This window comes from Megalobrama amblycephala, linkage group LG14, assembly GCF_018812025.1.
Source record: "Megalobrama amblycephala isolate DHTTF-2021 linkage group LG14, ASM1881202v1, whole genome shotgun sequence".
Classification (NCBI taxonomy): Eukaryota; Metazoa; Chordata; class Actinopteri; order Cypriniformes; family Xenocyprididae; genus Megalobrama; species Megalobrama amblycephala.
The window spans coordinates 29,324,432-29,350,956 of NC_063057.1; the positions used below are offsets into that span (position 1 = coordinate 29,324,432).

General features: G+C 37.2%; 1 protein-coding gene across 1 annotated transcript; it reads right to left on the bottom strand.

The window, feature by feature from the left end:
• Positions 1 to 384: 384 nt before the first annotated feature.
• LOC125244405 (complement C1q-like protein 4) lies at positions 385 to 19,368 on the bottom strand. The gene is made up of 5 exons (XM_048154492.1): positions 19,280 to 19,368; positions 16,712 to 16,782; positions 2,806 to 2,923; positions 1,203 to 1,363; positions 385 to 686 (listed from the first exon to the last, which is right to left on the bottom strand). The coding sequence occupies exons 1-5, from the start codon at positions 19,366 to 19,368 to the stop codon at positions 385 to 387; spliced, it is 741 nt and encodes a 246-aa protein (XP_048010449.1).
• Between the last annotated feature and the right edge of the window lie 7,157 nt (positions 19,369 to 26,525).

The window sequence follows — 26,525 nt, forward strand, 5'->3', positions numbered from 1 at the left end:
ATGTTGGAGTTGGAACCAATACCTGTTTTTTTTAGAAATAAAAGCCAAATGCTTGATCATTTTACAGCCACATCATTTTCGCTATGCATTATTTGTTTTGGTTGTAAAAAAAAAAATCAGATTAATCAGATTAATCGATTAATCGATCGATTAAGTGCTAGATTAATCGATTACAAAAATAATCGATAGCTGCAGCCCTACATGTGATATTCGTCCTGTCTGTCTCAGTGCTGAAACTCTTTATTCAAGGTTACATGTATACAGCTTATGAAGATTCCAAACACACATTAGTCCTCATTAATACAAGTTCATATGTTAATGATTCTTCATGATTTTTTATCTTAAATCATATATCATTACGCTGAAGGTTCATTATTATTGGAATCACATTTTGCTAAGTTTATCTTCTCTTAAGGGAAACAGTAGGAAACCACTGAAAGTATTGAAGTTATTCTCGTTATCAAATATCCTTGTGTTAGGGTACAGTCTCACATAGACAACATCTCCAACCTCCAGGATCAACACAACTCCATTTGAGGAGTTGAACCAATTCTGAGCCTGATGGGCAAATGCCATAACCACCTTCTCTCCATTCTTATAAATGGCTGCAGCTGATGAAGTCGGGCCTTGACCAAATACAGAGATTCTGAACATGTACGCTCCTTTCAGTGGGGCTGTGAAAACACCTAAATCAAATAACAAGAGATACAGAATCAGCTGTTTCCTGTATTATTGCTTAATTACCAAACACACTGTGTAATAGTTTAGAAAGATGGCAGATGATTTCAGGCTACATATACACGACAACAATGTCCTAAACCGGACAAGTTTTTTCTTTGTGTTTTTCACACAGGTCCGTGGAAACGACTTAATGCTGTATTCTGCTGCCAGGCCAGTAGTTGGCAATGTTACTTTGTAAAGAAACACTAAACACCTATAGACTGAACATGTAATACACATGCACATGACATCACATTTTTCACAAATTCATGTTTTTGTAGTTTACATGGAGACGATAACGGTATTGTTTCCAAAAACTTGGTTTTCCAAAGTATGTGTTTTCAGGACCCCATAAAGCTGGTGTCGTGTAAACAGCCCCTAATTCTCTTACACACATTACACAACTCCAGAGAGGTCTGAATGGAGCAGAAGGTTTTCATTACTATAAACTGAGTTTATGACTCCATTTCATTGATAATTACCTGTAATTGGGTTGTAGGCGTTCCGTATGTTTGTGAAGACGTTCTTGTAGGTTAGTGTGATTTCAGTGGTAAAAGGACCAATATATCCATCGCCAGATTCCCTCAGTCCAGCTGAAAAAGCTATTTCTCTGTCTGTTATTGAAAAACATAAGTAATATTGTGATATATTACTGTATTACACTGAGAATGAATACACTGAATTTAAAGGTGCTAAAGAGGATGTTTTGTTTTATACATTTTTGCAATATTACTTGAAACTGTCTTTACTAACTGATAAAAGACTATTTATTAGGTGCACTGAAAGGAAAAATATTAATATACATCATCTGTGCACGAGGTAGGGCCTTAAAAACATCAGCCAATCGTTTACGCGATCATCATCACAGCTTTATGCGCCCTGACCACACGAAAATTCCTCTTCAAGTGAAGAGTAAATTTGTGGATTATTGCGTGGACTTTTGTTGCACAGACCTGCGCCCCTTTGATATTGTTTCGAGGGAAGGTTTTATGAAAGTGGCACAAGGTCTCATCAACATTAGAGCACGTTATTGCTCAGTCAACGCAAATGGAGTGCTTCCTCATAGGCAGACAGTCTGTGATCGAGCTAAAAAAACAGGCCATGGTCGAGAAAGAAGCCTTATCCGAGGTTCTGAAGTCAGCGGTGCATGACAATGGAGGGGTTGCAATAACAACTGATATGTGGACTGATGATTTTAACAGAAGGTCCTACACTGTCTTGACGTGCCATTATATCACAGAGGATTGGAAGCTGGCAAGCCGTGTTATGTGCACAATGGAATCCGATTGCACATTGCCCAAAACAGCAATCAACATCCACGAACAGATTAATGAGCAGCTGTGTTCTTACGGGATCTCATTTGATCAAGTGGTGCTCGTGAGTGACCAGGGCTATAACATTAAAGCTGCCCTAAAAAAATTATCACTGGATACCATGTGCAGCATTGTGTTCTGAACACAATTCTGAAGCATACGTTAAGTGGATCTGACATTGAGGAGGTAATGGAGATGATTGCCACATGCAAGGCTATAATTAGATAAACCACAGGTGCATCTGCAGATATTTTGTCTGAAGAGCAGTCCTGGGACATTCCAGTGTGGCAATAAAGAGCAGCTTCTCGTTCCCGCCTTTTCAGGGAACAGGGATACAGTGAAGTAACCCAGGCCATTCCCTTTCAAAGGCTACACTCAAGCTGCACTTTATCAGCGCTATGGGAACAAGAATACCCACACCACTGCACTGTCTGTCTGGACCCCCCCAGCTGTGAAGTGTGTCACAAAGCTCAGAGAGTCTCAAACACTAGCTTGTGATGTTGACTCAAAGACGCAAGAGCCTGGAGTAACATGAACATCCAAACTATAAAACCTTATGAATGTGTGCGGAGAGGACTAACCTACCATATTACAAACATTTTGCAAGGAGGCAACCCCCCTGGTGGAATCAGCACTGATTCCTGTTGGCGAAGTGCGCTCACGCGCCTCATAGGCAAGTGCAAAAGCATCTCTCACCCAATGTGACATGGTCTGTTTCGAAGCGGCCGCACTCCTGTTATGGCCGCCATGACAAATTAATAGTTGCTCTGACTTATGCCACTGGCTAGTGCGGTGGACGTAGGTCTGAAGAGCACGGAATGGACACAGTCTGTGAAGTCTCTCCTGATCCGGCGAAGTGAACGGCGGAGGACAGAAGGCTTCAAGAATGACTGGATGCAAGGTCGAGAAAGAAACCTTAGGCAGATAATCAGGATGAGGATGCAAAGTAGAACTCCTGGGAGCATAGAAACTGGAGGAAATGCATACAGGCGGATTCTGGGGGAGCTGGGTGATTTAGAAAGAAATAGAGTGGACATTGCGCTGCCTGTTGTGGGCGAAGTGGTCCATCTCTGTTTTGTGAAATCTTTACCAGATTTGTTACACTACCTCGGGTGGAGTTTCGGTATGCTCTGTCTCTCCGGTGATTTGTATTAGAGGCTACCGCAGTAATGTACATCCACAGTAGGACATGGTAACCTTAACTAGTGGAGAAAGTACTTCAGGGACAGAAATACAGCCATCAATTCGAGACAATTGATGTGCCAATCAAGATGATGACCTCACCATATCTCTTTGGACTGGACGGCCACCTAAGACCGCTCCCCAGCCCATATGTGAAGCGTCTGTTGTTAGCATGTTGTAACATCAACGCATATAAAATGGGACCCAAGGTGAAGAACCAGGGTCTGAGCCACATAGAAAGGAAACGAAGCAGCAGCGCGTAACTCTTACCATAAACATGGATTTTAGAAAGGGCACAAAGCACTCATCGCGTACCCTTGCCCTTATTTGCCATGGGGAATTGGTTGGACAAAATCTCCCAGCTCTGAGCCACAACTGAAATGGTCTCATATGCAGAAGGCACATAGGAATCACAGAGGACACTGATGCCATGAGACCTAATGTTTCTTGGTACTGTAGAACAGTGCAATCGTGGCCTAGCCTGACATTGTTCAGGGTGGTTAGAATGGTCTCGACTCGAGAGGGAGACTATTGTGCCCGCATCTTGTTTGAATCCCACATGACACCTAAATATGTCATTCTCTGGGTAGGACAGAGAACATTTTTCTTCTTGTTTAGTCTCAACCCTAGAGAAACTAGATGAGCTAGTATGACTTCTCTGTGAAAAATTCTAAACTGTAAAATGTTTCTTTTTTATTTCCGTATAGCCTACTCTCAATAAAAACTTAATACTGTGCTTTGCATTTTTTTTTTTTTTTTACAATCACTAGGCCACATTTCTTAATATTTAAATCACTTTTTCAACTCTTCACACAGTTCTCCTAGCCAACTTTCAGCTTCACAGCAGTTAATTTGACATTTAAAATACACTAAATCTACCAAAACACTTCATTCATGTCTCAAATCAACTCATTCTTCCAGAACTCTAGCAAAGGTTTCACACAACAAACACACTTTGACAATCATAAAACACAGACCTAAAAAACACTAACATCAGGTGGCATTATACAATGTTTTCTTTTTCTGTACAAAACAAGAATGACATTCTCTACTGCTTATATGTTGCATGGCCCATGTTTACATTACAGTACATTATTCTTAAGATTTGAAATTGAAAGAACTACTTTCAATTTTTGAACCACTTTTTATAAATATGAACTTTGGCGTGGATTTTAGCATAAACACTCTAAGATCAAATCTGTGCATACACATGTTTTATAAATGAGGGTTCACATGAGGACTTTCTATAAATGCTTCAATTCAGTGTTGTTCAGTCCAAAGTCTGTTCAGGGTCTGATCTGAAGCTTTTACTGCAGGCCTGTTTAACAGCCTGAATGTCATTTGTGCTTCTGCACGTGTCAAAAATATACTTTCATTATTGATTAACCACTATATAGTTTATGGTGGTTTACACACCCTGACGGCACATTTTATGAAGAAAAACAAATAAAAAACAATCTGACAACAAAATAAATTCAGACATTTCAGTCTAGTAGATGTCAATGTACACATTATCAAAAGTGTTGATTTTTCCACTTTTCCATAACTTCAGAAGATATGTAAAGGAAAACCGCACATATAATTATTAACTCACTGTAAGACTGGAAGAGTACACTTCTATTTTGAACCAATAATAGAAACAAAAATCAGTTATATGTATAATTCCATTATTTATCAGACTCTGAACTTTTAGGAAAATATATTGTAAGGAAATTTACAGTTAAAGACCCGATGACCAGATATGATGAATGAAGACCAGGAGTCAGAAATGCAGCCAACTGAAGAAAATTTTAGTTTCATCAGCAGAAGTCAACTTCAACACTCAGAAAGGAGTTTGTAGGCTGCTCTCACATTGAAAGATTCTGATTGGTTTAAGGGTTAGTTCCAGGATTAAGTCTTAGTTCAATTGGGGTTTTAAGTAGTTTTTATAAACATGCCCTAGAAAAACATTACTGGTGTGCATCTTGAGACAAAACAATGGCACTGTCATATTTTAAGATATGTCAGTAGACTACAATATGCATTTTAGTCTAGGACTATCTTAAACCTTGTCTGTGAAAGCAGGGGATTATGTCGTGGCTAATCCAAGCTTTACAATAGCAGTAAATAGAGGATGAGATTTTGAAGCCCAAAAAAATGCATCAATCCATCGTAAAAGATATCCACACGGCTCCAGGGGGTTTAATAAAGGCCTTCTGAAGCGAAGCCATGCATTTGTGTAAGAAAAATATCCATATTTAAAACTATTTTACAAACTAAAAGAACTAGCTTCTGATAGACCGTACACATTGATTTACAGCAGTGGTTCTCAACCCTTTTTCCCAGTGGGCCGCAAAAAGGTCCAAGTGCAAGTCTCACGGGCCGCATATAATTTACATATGACGTCACCAATGCAAACCAATCAGATTTAATGTTATGGTATTAGCAGATAATACTATTATTATACATAGATGTTGTACGGAAGCCCTAAACGGCCATGGATTACTATTTTTTTCTATCTTGTTTTCTCGTGATCACGACTTATTTTCTCGTGATCTCGAGATAACAAAAGTTGTTTTCTTGTGATCACGACTTATTCTCTACTCTAAATTACACAAATTTGCCAACAGGTGGCAGTATATTACCAAATATAACTGGTGATGCACTGTAAATATCCACTGTATTAGTTCATATTGGCTAAGATTGTACGAGTTTTGGACAGTTTTCGTGATTGCTTTATTTTTGCAGTATTGTGTGCCTTAAGCGATTTACTTTACTGTTAAATGACTGATTATAATTATTTTGCTTGAAAGTGTATCTGTTATCGTTCTGACTAGATGCATGACTCACCACAGTTTCACGACCGCAATAGTTCAGTGTGATATTAAACTTTGCTTATTAAAACTAATTTTGATGTCACTGTATAGTATTCTGTTTGTATCTTATATTGTGTATCTTTAAGACGCTATTTTAATCATCGCAGTTTCAGTGTTCGTTTACCTAATTATGTCACTTAATGTATTTAACTCACTGATAGTGTGTAACCTATTGTATTTTCTACATATCTTTGTAGAAAACACATACACATAAACACGCTTCTCAAACAGCGTCCCAAGATTGTTTTAGCCTTTATCAACTGGATTAAAGTTTTTTTTGTTTTGTTTTTTGGAAATCTGGAGTATTTTAATGGAAGATAGGAGGAAGACAGTTTAACGCACATGATATCACAGCTATCCTACATGACCAATAGAAATAACAAACACATTATGTAAAAAAAAAAAAAAAAAAAAAAAAAAAATATATATATATATATATATATATATATATATATATATTAAATGAGTACGGAAAATAAAGTTGGTTTAATCTAAAAGGTTTTAGAATTATAGAATAATCTGGCATCTTTCTGAAGGCACTCTGCCTGCGCTTGAGATGCTCTGTTAAATATTAATTTAATTACACAAACAATATGTTAAGCGTACATTTATTAAACAGTGATTGATTAGCCTATATGTATTTATTTATTGTAAACTTTATTATTAAGTGAAGTAAACGTTTAGCTGAAATATCCACAAGATATAAGAGCGCATGATTTATCCGTCGATCAGATGTGCGTCAAAGTTTTGTTTGTTACTGTAGCAACAGTAGAATCCGTGTACAGTGTTTTTCAGAATCAATCATTGTAAAAAGAATTTTTAAGTCGTGATCATGACAAAACAACTTTTGTTATCTTGAGATCATGAGAAAATAAGTCGTGATCACGAGAAAACAACTTCTGTTATCTCGAGATCACGAGAAAAATAAGTCGTGATCACGAGAAAACAACTTATGTCATCTTGAGATTACGAGAAAATAAGTCGTGATCAAGAGAAAACAACTTTTGTTATCTCGAGATCACGAGAAAACAATATAGAAAAAAAAAAATAATCCATGGCCGTTTAGGGCTTCCGTAATGTTGCACACAATAAATAACAAATAAAAACTAACTTACTGACATTAGCTTCACAAAAATAATCAGATTGTAATGCTCAATGAACATACACAAAATGTATATACAATCACTTTATGTTGCTATTTAATTCTGTATGACTGTATGACTCTGACCCGACGCATGACGTAATGATGTATGTGGAAGAACAGAGGAGAGAGCAAAACAAAACACCAGTCATGAATTATAAGTGTAAAATAATTTATTTTAGGAATAATTTTGTACTGTAATGTAAACATGGGCAACATATAAGCAGTAGAGAATGTCATTCTTGTTTTGTACAGAAAAAGAAAACACTGTATAATGCCACCTGATGTTAGTGTTTTTTAGGTCTGTGTTTTATGATTGTCAAAGAGTGTTTGTTGTGTGAAACCTTTGCTAGAGTTCTGGAAGAATGAGTTGATTTGAGGGATGAATGAAGTGTTTTGGTAGTTTTAGTGCATTTTAAGAATCTTTAAAGAGAAATGTTGGAGGATTTTGAAGAAGAGAGAAGCTTAAGTTCGTTGCCCAGACCTGTTTGTTTCAACCGCGAGAGGACGTCAAAGCTTCTCTCTCAAACCTTACAAAAACAAGTCCATATTCAGACATTTAATTCTGTAACTAATGTCGAGCTTGAAGAAGTCATTCAAATCATTTAACACATAGAATGATAAAAGTTGATTATTAATATCTTGATTATAAATCACTCATTACAAATCTTTCAAAAGAGTATACTGAATAAATCCAGATTCATAAATAATGAACTATTTATTTATTTAGTCATTCTTTGTGTGATATGAATCAGTGTGTTCAGGGTCTGATCTGAAGCTTTTACTGCAGGCCTGTTTAACAGCCTGAATGTCATTTGGGCTTCTGCACGTGTCAAAATAAACTTTCATTATTGATTAACCACTATATAGTTTATGGTGGTTTACACACCCTGACGGCACCTTTTATGAAGAAAAACAAATAAAAAACATAATCCTACCACACAACATATAACTTAGGATATTCTTGCATGTGAAGGAAAACCACACATATATTTATGAATTATATATATTAGAATCAGTGTGTGTTCTTAATACACTGGATTCAGGAATTGGACCCTTCAATAGGAAAGATCTCAAAGCATTTAAAGCAGGCAAAGTAATTTATTAACTTACATGTTTCAATATACAGACAGTAGAATGGAAAAACATACTGTATAGAAAAACTTAACTGCAACAAATAAAGCACTGCTGTGAAGGTGAGGCTGTAAAAGTCTTTCTTGTATGAGGTTTTGCACCGGTGGGGCAGGGTTAAAGAGGGAAGAATACATTAACATATTCTCAATGCATGTTTAAACAACAACACCTAGAGGATACTTTGATATAACGTTCACCACAATTCAGTTTAGTTTCTAAGCTGTCAGATGAGACCAAACATGACAGTTACATTGTAACACTGCATGATGCTCACTTAAGTCAAAAAAATGAAGCATTTGAAGCAGAAGCCAGCTTCAGTTCTCACAAGGAAATCGTAGGCCGCTCTGCTTACATTACATTTTTACAGTTATACCTCACATCCATGTGACCTTGGCTGTTATGGTCAGCTAGAAGAGAAGAAATATGTTTTTCCTCTCAAAAACATAAGCTTAAAGAAGTCATTCAATTCACTGAATAGGTAGAAGGAATAGTATTTGTTAATAACTCATTACACATCTCTCAAAGCGTATCTGAAGCGGCAGTGGATTTCTGAATCCAGCCCTTCAGTGCCATGCCTAAATGTTTATTGTCTATTTTTTATGTTGATTTTGAGCTTTTTCATATGTCTTTTGTTTGTATTAAAATTTTGAGTTGTTTAATAGGTGCACGCTCTAGTCTGGAATATACTTTTTTCGGACTAAACTCTGAGGACTTTTTTTCTTCAGCTGGAGGATAACCTGTGTTTTTGTTATGCCTGAACCAGCAGATTATATATTTTTCTATTTTTTGGGACTTTAAATTTTTCCATCTGGACGTTAGGTTTGTTATCAGGCTGATGAGTATTATTTTTATTATTGCTTTTTATTTCTATGGAGTAAGGAACTGTGTGTTGCGGCCAATGAGCCTTTTCATGGAATATTGGGAATATTTTGTTGGAGATCATAAAAAGATCAACCGTTTCTGTTTTGTTTGGTGTTACCTTCTAACAAATAAGTGAAAGGGAACAATACAACAAACTCTCCCTGTAATAGTGATTCAACCCTTTCATAAAGAGTTGCAGTTGTTATAACATGTTAGAAATCACTAATAGATAAATAGTATGTAGTGTAAAGCACATGTGTGCTGTGAAGCAAAGGGTACAGATGTGTCATAACACCCTACTTAAAGGGATAGTTCACTCAAAAATGAAAATTGTCAACATTTACCTACTTTAAAAGCACATTTCCCACCTTTCTCAGTTATCCTAAAGCAACCAGGGTGGCGGTGGCACCAGAGCTTGGGCCCATCATCATTGCTTGCAGATATATATTTTTTTATTTTATCAGTTATCTCCTTCAGAGTCAATACTGCTAACTCCGTTTGTAAGAAAAGTATTGTTAAAAAAACTAAACCGCTTAGTGATTTTGCACCATTTGACTAGAATCTAAATAAACAGCAATGGTAAACAAAAGGTAAAATACGAACAGGAAATAGATGTGCACAAAAAAGACAAGGGCCCACTTTATATTAAGTGGCCTTAACTACTATGTACTTACATTTAAATTAATCATTTGATACAATGCACTTATTGTGTACATACATGTTTTTACATTGTACTTATATTTTAAAAACACCTGCATGTAATTACATCTGTAATTAATTTCTGTAATTACATTCATAATTACACTACAATGACCCATCCCTTAACCCTTACCCCTACCCTTAAACCTACTCATACCACCAAAGCTTTCCCTAACCTTACCCGTATCCACCTCAATATCAGCAAAAGTGTTTTGCAATTCAATATGAACCCAAATAAGTACATTGTACTTATTTTTTGATGTAAGTACATAGTAGTTTAGGCCACTTAATATAAAGTGGGACCAAAGACAAAAGCCAAAGAAACAGTAGTATTACATACAGTGTAATTTTAGATAGACTACTCTGCATATAAATGTTTATTTTAGATGCATTTTGCTTTCTCTGGGCCAAGGACTAATGCAGACAAGACAGAACTGAGGTAAACAGAACATACACGTGACAAGAGCTGACTACACCTTTGATTCAAAGCATGATTATTGTACTTTATACCTTAATGATGACATTTTATTTGCCTTTACATTTTTTTTATTATAAGAAAAGTAACCAATTAAAAGAAATTTAACTGATTACAAAAAGCTATGATTTATAGTGTTTTAAGACTTTAACCAAGAACACACCACCGAGAAGTCTTCTGAACAAACTGTAAGTAATTTAAAATGCTTTTAATTTATGCCAGATTCGACTTAATTTATCTACCCTGAGAATAACAATAACAAGGTTAAAGATAAGATCAAAGTACACACTGCAAAACTACAGCTCACATTATGATACCATAAAACAAGTTGTAAAACAACATTGTAAACTTTATCATAAGTGCATAAATAATACTATTTCCCAAAATCTAGGGCATTCTTGTACAGGAAAAGTTGTAAATTAGGTTAATAATCACATAACAACTATTAACAATAATGTTTTTATACATGTCATTAAATTTAATATTATTTTCACATAATTTTTTCATTAAATCTATATTGGAGGTCAGAAATATATCAGAGATCCTGATAATCACTGACACGTGACAATAGCTAATGTACAAACCCGATTCCAAAAAAGTTGGGACACTGTACAAATTGTGAATAAAAAAGGAATGCAATAATTTACAAATCTCATAAACTTATATTTTATTCACAATAGAATATAGATAACATATCAAATGTTGAAAGTGAGACATTTTGAAATGTCATGCCAAATATTGGCTCATTTTGGATTTCATGAGAGCTACACATTCCAAAAAAGTTGGGACCGGTAGCAATAAGAGGCCGGAAAAGTTAAATGTACATATAAGGAACAGCTGGAGGACCAATTTGCAACTTATTAGGTCAATTGGCAACATGATTGGGTATAAAAAGAGCCTCTCAGAGTGGCAGTGTCTCTCAGAGTGGCAGTGTCTCTCAGAAGTCAAGATGGGCAGAGGATCACCAATTCCCCCAATGCTGCAGCAAAAAATAGTGGAGCAATATCAGAAAGGAGTTTCTCAGAGAAAAATTGCAAAGAGTTTAAAGTTATCATCATCTACAGTGCATAATATCATCCAAAGATTCAGAGAATCTGGAACAGTCTCTGTGCGTAAGGGTCAAGGCCGGAAAAACCATACTGGATGCCTGTGATCTTCGGGCCCTTAGACGGCACTGCATCACATACAGGAATGCTACTGTAATGGAAATCACAACATGGGCTCAGGAATACTTCCAGAAAACATTGTCGGTGAACACAATCCACCGTGCCATTCGCCGTTGCCGGCTAAAACTCTATAGGTCAAAAAAGAAGCCATATCTAAACATGATCCAGAAGCGCAGGCGTTTTCTCTGGGCCAAGGATCATTTAAAATGGACTGTGGCAAAGTGGAAAACTGTTCTGTGGTCAGATGAATCAAAATTTGAAGTTCTTTTTGGAAAACTGGGACGCCATGTCATCCGGACTAAAGAGGACGAGGACAACCCAAGTTGTTATCAGTGCTTAGTTCAGAAGCCTGCATCTCTAATGGTATGGGGTTGCATGAGTGCGTGTGGCATGGGCAGCTTACACATCTGGAAAGGCACCATCAATGCTGAAAGGTATATCCAAGTTCTAGAATAACATATGCTCCCATCCAGACGTCGTCTCTTTCAGGGAAGACCTTGCATTTTCCAACATGACAATGCCAGACCACATACTGCATCAATTACAACATCATGGCTGCGTAGAAGGAGGATCCGGGTACTGAAATGGCCAGACTGCAGTTTCAGATCTTTCACCCATAGAAAACATTTGGCGCATCATAAAGAGGAAGATGCGACAAAGAAGACCTAAGACAGTTGAGCAACTAGAAGCCTGTATTAGACAAGAATGGGACAACATTCCTATTCCTAAACTTGAGCAGCTTGTCTCCTCAGTCCCCAGACGTTTGCAGACTGTTATAAAAAGAAGAGGGGATGCCACACAGTGGTAAACATGGCCTTGTCCCAACTTTTTTGAGATGTGTTGATGCCATGAAATTTAAAATAAACTTATTTTTCCCTTAAAATGATACATTTTCTCAGTTTAAACTTTTTATATGTCATCTATGTTGTATTCTGAATAAAATATTGAAATTTGAAACTTCCACATCATTGCATTCTGTTTTTATTCACAATTTGTACAGTGTCCCAACTTTTTTGGAATCGGGTTTGTATTTAATTTAAAGAATTAGTTCTCTTTTAAATAAACTTTTCCTGATAATTTACTCACCCCCATGTCATCCAAGATGTCCATGTCTTTCTTTCTTCAGTCGAAAAGAAATTAAGGTTTTTGATGAAAACATTCCAGGATTTTTCTTCTTATAGTAGGCTTGAATGGGCACCAAACAGCTGAAGGTCATAATTAGTTTCACTGCAGCTTCAAATTGTTCAACACGATCCCAGACGAGAAATAAGGGTCGCTCATTTTCTGAAAAAAGTTTTAAACTTAAATGCTCATCTTGAACTAGCTCTCTTCTTCTTCTCTATTTGAATTCCAGCAGTGTAGACGCTGCTAAGCGTATTACTGCCCTCCACAGGTCAAAGTTTGAACTAATTGTTATATACTATTGAACTAGCATATTGCATATAAAAATTAGTTCAAACTTTGACCTGAGGAGGGCAGTAATACGCTTAGCAGCGTCTACACTGCTGGAATTCTAATAGAGGAGAAGAAGAAGAGAGCTAGTTCAAGATGGGCATTTCTGGTTAAAACCTATATAATTTTCTATTTTTTACAGAAAATGAGCGATGATTTCACTAGATAAGACTCTTATTTCTCATCTGGGATCGTGTTGAACAATTTGAAGCTGCAGTGAAACTAATTATGACCTTCAGCTGTTTGGTGCCCATTCAAGCCTACTATAAGAAGAAAAATCCTGGAATGTTTTCATCAAAAACCTTAATTTCTTTTCGACTGAAGAAAGAAAGACATGGACATCTTGGATGACATGGGGGTGAGTAAATTATCAGGAAAAGTTTATTTAAAAGTGGACTAATCCTTTAAATAAAGTCACTCAAACTTGCATATTGGCGTACATTTTAGGTAATCCTTCCTCATAGTCACACAACCTGTTTTATTAAGTTAGGTGCCATAAATACTATTAAAGTATAAAGAGATTTTAACCTGCAGATCAGATGAACCATTCACACGACTGGAGGTTTCTGTGATCCAACAATCTTCTGTGATAATTCCTCCACATCCCATAAGGTTGCCGACTGCTGATCTATATAAATTAAAAAATAAACAACAAACACAACTAAGAGATCAGTCAAAAGTTATTTTCTGTTGAGATCAACATTGTGCCACAAATATTGTGAATAGAGATAAACTTGCCTGGAAGTCTGGAACATCCCTTTGATTATGATTAACATGGTAAAAAACCTTATTCCCCAAGCCCTGTTATGCTGCAGGCCTTCTACCCGCCTCCATTTCAGAACTCAGACCAGGAGAGATTAAATCTGCTCTGCCCGGTTAGGGTGTTAGATGCCTACGTCCACAGAGCTGCCCTTGAAAGGGAACATCTCTGGTTATGTATGTAACCATGGTTCCCTGAGAGGGAACAAGATGCTCCGTCACTCTGAAATACTCCCAGCATGCCTGTGACCGACTTGCTTCAGAAGCTAACACTGTTTGGACTGGGTGTGCTTTATAGTTTTCCGACAATCCTTTCACACAACCGAAGATTTCTGATTTACCCTTTGCCTGCTATAAGTTGGTCTACTGCATGATTTCTCTCTCTATGTATAATATATACAGTGCACTCCATTAATATTGGAACAGTAAAGACAAAATTGCTCTGTTAGCTGTGGTGTCTATAAATATGATTAAAAGATTAATATGAGGTAGAAGTACAGAATGTTAGATTATTAGATGCTTTGTCAGATTTGGGATGAACCGCGGTACATACATACATATATACAAGTGCTGGTCATATAATTAGAATATCATCAAAAAGTTTATTTATTTCACTAATTCCATTCAAAAAGTGAAACTGGTATATTATATTCATTCATTACACACAGACTGATATATTTAAAATGTTTATTTCTTTTAATTTTTATGATTATAACTCACAACTAAGGAAGATCCCAGTATCTCAGAAAATTAGAATATTGTGAAAAGGTTCAATATTGAAGACACCTGGTGCCACACTCTAATCAGCTAATTAACTCAAAACACCTGCAAAGGCCTTTAAATGGTCTCTCTGTCTAGTTCTGTAGGCTACACAATCATGGGGAAGACTGCTGACTTGACAGTTGTCCAAAAGACGACCATTGACACCTTGCACAAGGAGGACAAGACAAAAAAGGTCATTGCAAAAGAGGCTGGCTCTTCACAGAGCTCTGTGTCCAAACACATTAATATAGAGGCGAAGGGAAGGGAAAGATGTGGTAGAAAAAAGTGCAAGTACAAGCAATAGGGATAACCGCACCCTGGAGAGGATTGTGAAACAAAACCCATTCAAAAATGTGGGGGAGATTCACAAAGAGTGGACTGCAGCTGGAGTCAGTGCTTCAAGAACCACTACGCACAGACGTATGCAAGACATGGGTTTCAGCTGTCGCATTCCTTGTGTCAAGCCACTCTTGACCAACAGTGTCAGAAGCATCTCGCCTGGGCTAAAGACAAAAAGGACTGGACTGCTGCTGAGTGGTTCAAAGTTATGTTCTCTGATGAAAGTAAATTTTGCATTTCCTTTGGAAATCAGAGTCCCAGAGTCTGGAGGAAGAAATTAGAGACACACAATCCACATTGCTTGAAGTCCAGTGTAAAGTTTCCACAGTCAGTGATGGTTTGGGGTGCCATGTCATCTGCTGGTGTTGGTCCACTGTGTTTTCTGAGGTCCAAGGTCAACGTAGCTGTATACCAGGAAGTTTTAGAGCACTTCATGCTTCCTGCTGCTGACCAACTTTATGGAGATGCAGATTTCATTTTCCAACAGGACTTGGCACCTGCACACAGTGCCAAAGCTACCAGTACCTGGTTTAAGGACCATGGTATCCCTATTCTTAATTGGCCAGCAAACTCGCCTGACCTTAACCACATAGAAAATCTATGGGGTATTGTGAAGAGGAAGATGCGCTATGCCAGACCCAACAATGCAGAAGAGCTGAAGGCCACTATCAGAGCAACCTGGGCTCTCATAACACCTGAGCAGTGCCACAGACTGATCGACCCCAGCCACGCCGCATTGCTGCAGTAATTCAGGCAAAAGGAGCCCCAACTAAGTATTGAGTGCTGTACATCCTCATACTTTTCATGTTCATACTTTTCAGTTGGCCAAGATTTCTAAAAATCCTTTCTTTGTATTGGTCTTAAGTAATATTCTAATTTTCTGAGATACTGAATTTGGGATTTTCCTTAGTTGTCAGTTATAATCATCAAAATTAAAAGAAATAAACATTTGAAATATATCAGTCTGTGTGTAATGAATGAATATAATATACAAGTTTCACTTTTTGAATGGAATTAGTGAAATAAATCAACTTTTTGATGATATTCTAATTATATGACCAGCAACTGTCACATTTTCAGGGTGTGACACCGGCTCTTCCTGTTGTTTGTCTTGTCCTGTCATTTTTCGGCAGCTTGTGATTGGAGTAATCAGTGCTACGGTGCTTAATCACGAGCTGATCTCTCACACTGTCGTTCATTCCCTCACACTGTCGTTCATTCCCTCTACCCTTTATATGTCCAGCTGTGTCTACCCCTTGTTGTCAGTTGATCACTTCATGTCACGTGGATGTTTCATGTCTGCATTGTGTTTTTGCTCTGTGTCTCACCTGTTTTAATCGTGTGTTCAGGAACCTTAGACGAGGCGTTTTCTAGCATATCATTTGCTCTTGCTGGGTTCATACTCGTCTCCTGCTTTCTCGGTGGTCTCTCCAACCACTGTCTGCTGTGTGTGTACAGTTACGAGAGCCACCAGTTTCCTCAAACTGTCATCTTGAGTCCTCCTTTCATCCATCTCACGACAGCACTTGTATATAAGTATGTATGTATGCATGTATGTTTTATATATAAAACTAAGAGATGAATCAAAGTTATTTTCTGTTGAAATCAACAGTGCCACAAATGAAGTGAATTGAGATAAACATCTACTAAGCCTGGAACATCCCACTAATTATGATTAATAATTAACTTGAACTACTTATTTATCTGAAACAATATAAATCAAGTACAAAAGACAGTGAATCAGGACACTATAAAAGGAACATGAGAGGCTGTGAGGATGACAGAGCAAGAGCTGGAAACAAACATCAGTGAAGAATGAAGGCTTTAGTATGTATACTGCTGCTATTGGAAACCTTTGTGTTTGTCGTCCAGCAGCAGGTAGATGGAGGACTCAATGAGAAGGAGATCAGTCAACAGATCAGCTCTGAGGACGGAAGACAGAATCCACCTCAAACAGACACTTTGAGAGCTGAAGCTTCAACTGACAGACAACAATACTGTGATCTGGGCATCCCTGACATCCATGCAGCACTGAGAGAACTGACCGCCACCGTTACAGAGCAGAAAGGAAACATCAGAGAACTGACCGCCACCGTTACAGAGCAGAAAGAAAAGAACAGAGAACTGACCGCCACCGTTACAGAGCAGAAAGAAAACATCAGAGAACTGACCGTCACCGTTACAGAGCAGAAAGAAAAGAACAGAGAACTGACCGCCACCGTTACAGAGCAGAAAGGAAAAATCAGAGAACTGACCGCCACCGTTACAGAGCAGAAAGAAAACATCAGAGAACTGAGGGATGAGATGAAGAAGAAAAATGAAGGTACTTCACCAAAACTTTAACTCTTATTAAGGCCCCTAAAATAAAACAATGTAATATATTAAATAGTGCAAATGTTAGTGTAAAGTTGAGTGTATACTGTGTAAATTGTGTTATCTATTACAATAATCAGTGTAAATGTCATTTAACAGAATCTTTATTCCTTCACAGAAATTTTAAATCTTACTCTGAGTCAAGTGGAGTTGAGAAAGGAAAACAGAGGTGAAAGTGTGCTTGAATGATGTTAAATTCAGTGTATACAATAAAGCAATATTGTGACATATTACTCATGTTTTTCAATAACAGACAGAGAAATAGCTTTTTCAGCTTCAATGATGGAATCTGGCCAAGGATATATTGGTCCTTTTACCACTGAAATCACACTAACCTACAGGAACGTCTTCACAAACATAGGGAACGCCTACAACCCAATTACAGGTAATTATCAATGAAATGGAGTCATAAAACTCAGACGTGGAAAAAAGTTGACTGCATTATGTCATTTCCATGGATTGGTTTAAGACATTGTTGTTGTGTAAAAGTAGCCTGAAATGATCTGCTATCTTTCAAAACTATTACAGTGTGTTTGGTAATTAAGCAATCATACAGGAAACAGCTGATTCTGTATCTCTTGTTATTTGATTTAGGTGTATTCACAGCCCCACTGAAAGGAGCGTACATGTTCAGAATCTCTGTATTTGGTGTTGGCCCAACTGGATCAGCTGCAGCCATTTATAAGAATGGAAAGCATGTGGTTGTAGCAGATGCCCTTCAGCCTCAGAGTTATTTAAACTCCTCTAATGGAGTTGTGTTGATCCTGGAGGTTGGAGATGTTGTCTATGTGAGACTTTGGTCTGGCAGGAGGATATATGATAGCTATAATAACCACAGCACTTTCAGTGGTTTCCTACTGTTTCCCTTAAGATAACAGGAGCTTTACAGAATGTGATTCCAATAATTCTGAACCTTCAGTGTATGATTTAAGATGATAATTATGAAGAATCATTAACATATGAACCTGTATTAATGAGAACTAATGTGTGTTTGACATTTGTAATATATTACTGTATAAAAGTCAGTATAATACACAATATTCTTAAGTTCTGATCTATCTATACATGTAAGTTTGTATAAAGAGTTTCAGCACTGATCCAGACAGGACCTATGGATATCACATGGCTCAAAAGTAGGGCTGTCACAATTTCTTGATTAAAATTGAGTACTCTATTTTAAGAAAATCCTCGATTACAATTTACCTGTGTTGAATAACCAGCAAAATACCAGAAGTGATGCATATCCAGAGGAGAATCCATGAACTGCATTGTTATAAGTTTTTTAAGGCTGCGCAATATATTAAAACGATTTTAAAAAAAACATACTATAGTGCCACAAAGGCTGCAATTCAATTAAGTAAATATACAGGTTTAATATATTTGTGCTTTAATTATTTACATGGAGCGTCGCAAACTCCTTCTCTGAGAGTTTGGGTTGCTATTGTTTGGTTAGGTCTATTTTTATTACACACACACACACACACACATACACACAAACCAGATTACTCAATTAATCATCAGAATAATTGACTGATTACCCGATTACCAAAATAATCATTAGTGACAGCCTTACTGAAAAGTGTTTTTAAAGCAGTGAAGCTATAATGTTTAAAGGAACACTCCACTTTTTTTGAAAATAGGCTCATTTTCCAACTCCCCTAGAGTTAAACAGTTGAGTTTTACTGTTTTCGAATCCATTCAGCCGATCTCCGGTTCTGGCGGTACCACTTTTAGCATAGCTTAGCATAGTTAATTTAATCTGATTAGACCGTTAGCATCTCGCTTAAAAATGACCAAAGAGTTTCAATATTTTTCCTATTTAAAACTTGTCTCTTCTGTAGTTAAATCGTGTACTAAGACCGATGGAAAATTAAAAGTTGTGATTTTCTAGGCTGATATGGCTAGGAACTATACTCTCATTCAGGCATAATAATCAAGGAACTTTGATGCCGTTCCATGGCTGCAGCAGGCGCAATGATATTACACAGCGTCTCTCACAAACGTCTCCATGGTTACAAGGCACGCTCCCTGTGCAAGCAGGGGCTCACAGGCGCTGTGTAATATCATATAAAGTGGGAGGAGTTGAATCTAGATCCAACCCAGCCCCCTGGATCTTGTGTTCTGCAGTGAGGGCCATCTCCGAAAATAGGACAGCTTAACTGAATGCCACTGCATAGATTAACAGAGGAATAATTGGTGATGAGTCATTGAATTACTGAAAAACTCCTCATTTTCAATAATTATACAGTCTGGAGTAATTTATTCCAATAATACCACACCTACCATGGCTCATTTTTAGGTTTACTATGTCAAAACTTTTTTTTTCTCAAGGTTTTTGTGCCTATAATTCTTTTCCGATAAAGTACATTACAGATTCTTGACAATTCCTACCCCTCACTGATATACAATAGGTTTAAACAATTAAACAATCGATTAAAAAAATAAACTAGATTAATCACACATTTTTTCTGTGATTTATTGCAATTAAAAACACATTTTTATATTTTATAATGTAATAATTTCACAGTTATTCTCCAAGTTAATGTAGAAACAACATAAAGATATTTTAAATACTTGTTTATTTGCATTTGAATGAAGGCCAGTATCACTGATACTAATACAGTGACTGATGTCTTGATTAAATAGATTTTTTCCAATTTTAAACATGAATTATTGCCATTCAACACAGTGCAACTGAAAGCTAGCATTTTTTTAACATTAGAGTTTATACAGATATTGAATAAATTTATCAGACTGTACTGCATAAGTTATAGCCTAAATTAAATATAGATTAATCTATATTAAAGGGGTTGTTCACAGCATGACTCTTGTTGATCACCTTGTGGTTTCTTTATAGTTGAAACCAAAATAAGTCCACACTTCAGCTCTGTATATCGTGGGAGTGGAATAATTCTACCATCTTGTGAGCTGGGTTTGCTAATGCTAATGCCAGTGATGCACGCGCCTTGTGCTTCTCCACGTCAGTTTACGTTCTAGCGACTAGCGGTTGGGATTAAACCAAACACCAAGCCACGAATCTAGTTAGTAAGTTAATAAATAAATAAATAAATAAATAAATATTGAAACAGTGTTTTTGAGAATCGATACAGTATCCTCAAACATAATATTGCGATATTGACATGTAGCGATATTTTCTTACACCCCTAGCCTGAATCAGACCCAGTTAGCAGTAATGATGAAGAGGGTCAAGCAGAACCTCTGCAAGCACAGTTTTTAAAGGATGTTGTATTTGTATTTGTGTCAAAGTGTTCAGATATGCTGTCACTTGTAAATGTTACTGCTGTTTGTTAGCTTTCAATATAAGGTTTTATCCTGATTAAAGCTTCACTTTAGCCGAATACATGACTGAGAAGTAGCATTTTTGTAAAGGTATCGTTAAATTTATAGCATAAACAACTGTTTGTCTATGAACATAGAAGTTTGTTGGCATTTGTTGGAGAAGTATGTAATAGAATTTAGCTAACTGGCTAGTGAAGCAAAAAAGCATTGGTCTTTGTTTATGTCTTTGATGCAACCAAAAAAGAGCAACATAATACATTTAAAGGTCATGTACAAACAATAAAACGTACTTACAGTTAGGGGCCCATATGTAAGAGCCATATTTCATATTTCACAATTTTATATTTTCAAATTTTTATTATGTAAATTTGGTATAATAATTGTTTTGGCTAATAAGTCATTTATTGTTGAATATAATTATTTGGTTTATATGTGTTCTTACTGCGCATGTTCAGTGACATCATTTTTTTGGTAATGCATGCGAAAAGATATTGACGCACATGCAATAAGTTCAGACGAACGGTGGGAGAACACAAAGCTTTTGACCGTGTCTTAATTGAGATATAGCATAAATTGGCTCATAAGTATAGTATCTTTACAAATAAGCTGTTGAGAGAAGACATCACTGAGCAAGAGGATTATGCTGTATTTGAGAAATATGATTCATTGACTTGGAAGAATAAACCATGATAAAGGAAACTATGGACTTCGTGTGATGAATACAAGATAAGAAGAAACGCGTCAAAACTTGTGGAATAACTAAAAGACATTCACATGTTCCGTACATGTAAGTCAAAAGCTTTCTCCGTTGTTTAAACTAAGAGGAGTTATAAGTCCGCACTTTACCGCTGCACGTTTATGGAAGACCATACAGTGAAGTTAGAATGGCTCGCTTGGACAAACAACGTTGTGCAGTATTGTGTTTAATGGAGTTATGATTGAATGGAAGATCGATCATCTCACTGCTTGCAAGAAGTGTTAATGAGTAACTTCGTTCTTAAGTGAACTTGCACGCTTTGAAGTTTCACAAAATGGCGGACAACAAAGACGACGGTGACGACGATGCTATTAAGCGGCCTGAACGCAAGAGGGCGCCAACTGACAAGGGTTTGGAAGAAAAGCTCAACAACAAAATAAATGCCATAAGAGGCAAGTTGAGTAAATTAACTGCAAAATCCAACAAGATTGAATTGCTTATGGAGAATGTTTGCAATTTGAATGATGTTCAAAACAATCAGTTTAAAGTCTACAATCGGCTGTTTGAAGAATTTGTTGAAAGTAATGCATCAGTGTTGCTTTATTTAAAACATGAAGAGCATGATGCCGATCAGAATTTCTGGTTTCATCCTAAATTGATATGCTGCAAAAAATTCATGGAAAAAGTGGAGTTGTGGATTGAAGAAACCAAGAAGTGCATTAAAATGTCTCAAATTTGTAACAATGAAGTCTCACCAATGGACAGTGTGTCAATGGTGTCATCCAAGACAGTCACTTCTAATAAGTCAGGAAGTGGAGCAACATCTGTTTCCAAAAAATCCTCAATATCCACAGCATCCTCAGCTCATCTTAAGGAAGAAGCTAACAGAGCAGCTTTGTTGGCTAAAGCAGCTGCTTTGAAGGAAAGGCAAGCGTTAAAATTGAAAGAAGCAAAGTTAAAGGCTGAAATGGAAAAGTTGGAAATAGAAACTGCTCTTGCAATGTCTAATGCCAAAATTAAAGTGTATCAAGATTGTGAAGAACAGCAACAGTATGCAAGTTCAAATGTGGCTATCCAAGCAGCTAATGTATACATTCGAAAACAGGAGCATTATGAATATGATGAATACAGTGTATCATCAAATCACGGCAAAAAGTCTTCACATCCTGAAGTAATTCAGTCAAGTATACCTGTAAGTGTCAGACCTAAGAAAACAAACACTGCAAAGAAATGGTCAACACCAGTCAATGAAGTGTCTGGCTATAATACTGATACATCAGAACTTCAAAGAGTGATGCAACGTCAGACAGATATCACAGCAATGCTCGTGAAGAATCAACGAATGTCTTGTCTACCTCAACGTGATGTTCCTTTGTTTCATGGAGATCCACTTGAGTTCAGGTCTTTTATGAAAGCGTTTGAACATGCTGTTGACTCCAGAGCTGATAGTAATGCTGACAAGTTGTACTTTCTGGAGCAGTATACTAGAGGTGAGCCAAGAGACCTTGTAAAAAGTTGTCAACATATGCCAGATGATCGTGGTTACCCAGAAGCAATGAGACTCTTGCGCAAGCAGTTTGGAAATGAAATGAAAATTGCAACAGCCTTAATGCAAAAGGCATTTAAATGGCCTGAAATAAAGTCAGAGAATGGAAAGTCTTTAAGTGCATTTTCATTGTTCCTGGTCACTTGTCGTAACGTAATGGAGGATATTGAATATATGGATGAGTTAGATAATCCTACCAACATGAGGATTATTATCTCAAAGCTGCCCTACAAGTTGCGTGAAAGATGGAGAGCCCATGCTTACGAGTATGAGGAGCACAACAGAAGAAGAGAAAAGTTTATTCAGTTGGTGGAGTTTGTTGATCGCCAAGCAAAAGTAATATCGAACCCACTTTTTGGAGATCTGGAGGCTTTGACAGGTGATAAAAAAACACACCAACAAGTCTCTTCAAGGAACCAAGCTGAAAAGAGAAGGAAAAAGAAGCAGCAGTTTTGTAACTGAAGCCAAACAAGTTGGTGAAACTCAAAAAGACTTGACTATGATGAAAACCAACAGTACATCAGTCACCAGTGCCTTCACAAAGCCTTGTGCATTCTGTGAGAAAGGTCATACCTTGGAGCAATGTTACCAGTTCGGTGCTAAGTCATATAAGGACAAATTGGACTTTTTAAAAAAGAGTGGCTTTTGCTTTGGATGCTTAGTGAAAGGACACTTAAGCAAGGACTGTAACAGAAGGAGCACATGTCAGCTATGCTCAAAGAAACATCCTAGCATGTTACATTTAACCACACAAGACAAGATTCCTGAGAAGGACATGGTAAAAGTTGAAAAGACTTTACCTGCCACACTGAGTCATGAGACAAGTGCCTACACTGGGGCCGGGGATGACTGTGTTCTTGCCATAGTGCCAGTCAAGATAAAGTCCAAAAAAAGTGATAAGTGTGTGGAAGTGTATGCCTTTATGGACCCAGGCAGCTCAACCACTTTTTGTACTGATGCACTAGCAAGACGGTTGAATGTCCAAGGTAGAAAGATTGACATGATGCTAAGCACTATGAACTCAAAGAAACAAGTGGAAAGTTATGTACTCACCGACTTGGAAGTAAGTGGATTGGAAGAGAACAACTTCTTTGAACTTCCCAAGGTGTTTACACAGAAGAGCATACCAGTATCAATGGAAAACATTCCACAACAACATGACGTTGACAAATGGCCGTACCTCAGCGAAGTAAAGTTGCCTCATATTGATGCTGGAGTGGAAATCCTCATAGGAAACAAGGAGTTCAAGCTTCTGGAACCTTGGAAAGTAATTAACAGTAAGCACAATGGGCCATATGCAGTGAAGAATGCCCTTGGATGGATTTTGAACGGACCTCTTAGAGAACCTGTTGAAGAAAGTATGCATGGAGATGCACAAACAAACATTACAGTCAACAGAATCTCCATTGAGAGTGTGGAGCAGATGCTGATACAACAGTACAATCACGATTTTCCTGATAGAAATTGTGATGACAAAGCTGAACTGTCGCAGATGGATCACCAGTTTTTGGAGTCTGTGTCTAATTCAGTGCAGTTTTCGGATGGTCACTATTACATTGACCTTCCTATCAAGAAAACAGTTGTCCAAATGCCTAAGAATCGAAGTGCTGCTGTCCAGCGAGCTCTAAATCTCAAAAAGAAATTACAGAAAAATCTCTCCTTTCATAAAGAGTACACAAACTTCATGAATGACATGCTAAGCAAAGGTTATGCAGTTAAGCTGCCTACATCACACTTAAGTCGTCATGATGGTCAAGTTTGGTATATACCTCACCACGGGGTATACCATCCTCAGAAGAAGAAACTGAGAGTGGCGTTTGACTGTGCTGCCAGTTGTCAAGGAATGTCTTTGAATAGTGAGCTTCTACAGGGTCCAGACATGACAAATTCGCTCATTGGAGTGCTCACTCGCTTCAGACAGGAGCCAATTGCCATGATTGCCAAAGTCATCTCCAAGTGTAGCTAATTTTGCCCTTAGGAAAACAGCAGAAGAAAATCGTAGCAAGTCATCTGTTGAAGCAGTCAACACAGTTCTCAAGAACTTTTATGTAGACGATTGTTTAACACTCTGAGGTATCGCCGGCGATACCACCATGGTCTTTTTCTTACCAGTGTGAAAGAGACTCAAAATACTCCATCAATGTTGCACATACAATTAAGAGTTATACACCATTTTAATCTGTGGAATATCTTCTTTTATTTGTGTACACTCAGAGTAAAAACAAAAAGTGGTGCTTTTTGCAAAATAAAGAAAACTAACATGATGCGTGATCTCTCGTCTCCCTCTGAACGAAGTCCAATCTGATAGTTCTCAGAAAATGAACTGTAACTTAGTGAATACTAATCACAAAAAAATTAGACTTATGTCTAAAAAAACGATGAAATGTCAGCTTTTAAATCGTGTAAGTCAAATCGAAAACAAATATTCTCTGTTTATGTAATCTGTATGAAAAGAGAGCCATGTCAGAAGTCCATGATTCAGCTCATTATCCGCTAATGCGGCCACGCCCACGGAGCCAGCACTATTCAGACGCAAATTCAGTCAATACATACATAGGCCTGCATCTGTGTATTTATTGTCTTGAAAAGTGTTTTGAATAGCCATAGTTAGCGATCTCTGGCCTCTGTTAGTTCGGTTAGTTCCTGGATTGCCTATTCTTCTTTAGCAGGCATTTGTGGACTAAAGATGTACAGAGCGCCCTCCGGCTGCAAGTATGAATTGAAAACACAGTATCCAGCGCTCACAGTGATGAGAATAAATCCTGAATAAATATTATTCCTCTGTATAGAAAATTGACAAACATATGAGAATCCATCAATATTTCTCCAAATGTGCATGTTTTTAAGCTAAAAGCCTATATGAAATGCCATAGAGGTAACATAATTGTTCAGACACTTTGCATCACACAAATACATTATATTTTAAAAAATATAATAGAATACCATTATTTTAAATTGTAATAATATTTCACAGTATTGCTGTTTTTTTCTGTATGTTTGATATACACCACATGATCACAGAGGGTTTTTTCACAGCCTACCTGACTGAAAGAGCTCATTATTATGCAAGCCATTTCAGGTCATTATTATGTGATTCTTTTGCCTTCTCAGGTGAGAATCACCCATTATTCATGATGATTCACGCCTCCACGCATACTGTGTTTCTTGACCAAAGATGTTTTAGAAAATTTAAATCTCTCTATTGTTTTATATGAACAAGCAGGCAGCATAATTTTTACATAATTCTGAAGCAAAAACTCTAGTCTACAACCTCCAATACCCAGAAGTCTTGTGAACACAGATTTAATATACTTTTTTGGCCTTATTTCAGTGACTTAAGTTTTTTGTTTTTTCAATAACCACGCATAAACATTATTCCTTCAAAAACATTATTCCTTCAAAAACACAAACATGTACATACATGTGTGGTGTGTCAACTCAGATGTGTTCAAATTCAAGACCAATTTGAAAGAAAAACCTGTAACCAGAAGAGGAATCCTGTCAGTCACAAGCTCCATCTACGACCCTTTGGGCTTTCTCGCACCTGTGATATTGTCATCAAAGATTCTAATGCAGCAGTTGTGCAGAGAAAAACTTGCATGGGACGATGACATTCCAGAACAGAACAGGGTTTCCACTTCCGCACAACTTCATCACTTCTCAGACGCTAGCGAGGTGGGATATGGAGTTTTCTCATACCTCAGATTGTTAAATGCTGATGGACTCGGACATTGCGCCTTCATGATGGGGA

Bases quoted from the DNA above. Each gene is read 5' to 3' on its own strand.
- LOC125244405 (XM_048154492.1), bottom strand. From the start codon at position 19,368: ATGGCCCTCACTGCAGAACACAAGATCCAGGGGGCTGGGTTGGATCTA. The intron at 2,924-16,711 runs GTTTCCAATAGC...CCTTGCATCCAG, and splicing joins GCTGGACGACAAACACAAAG to TCATTCTTGAAGCCTTCTGT. The intron at 687-1,202 runs GTAATTATCAAT...TATTTGATTTAG, and splicing joins CGCCTACAACCCAATTACAG to GTGTTTTCACAGCCCCACTG.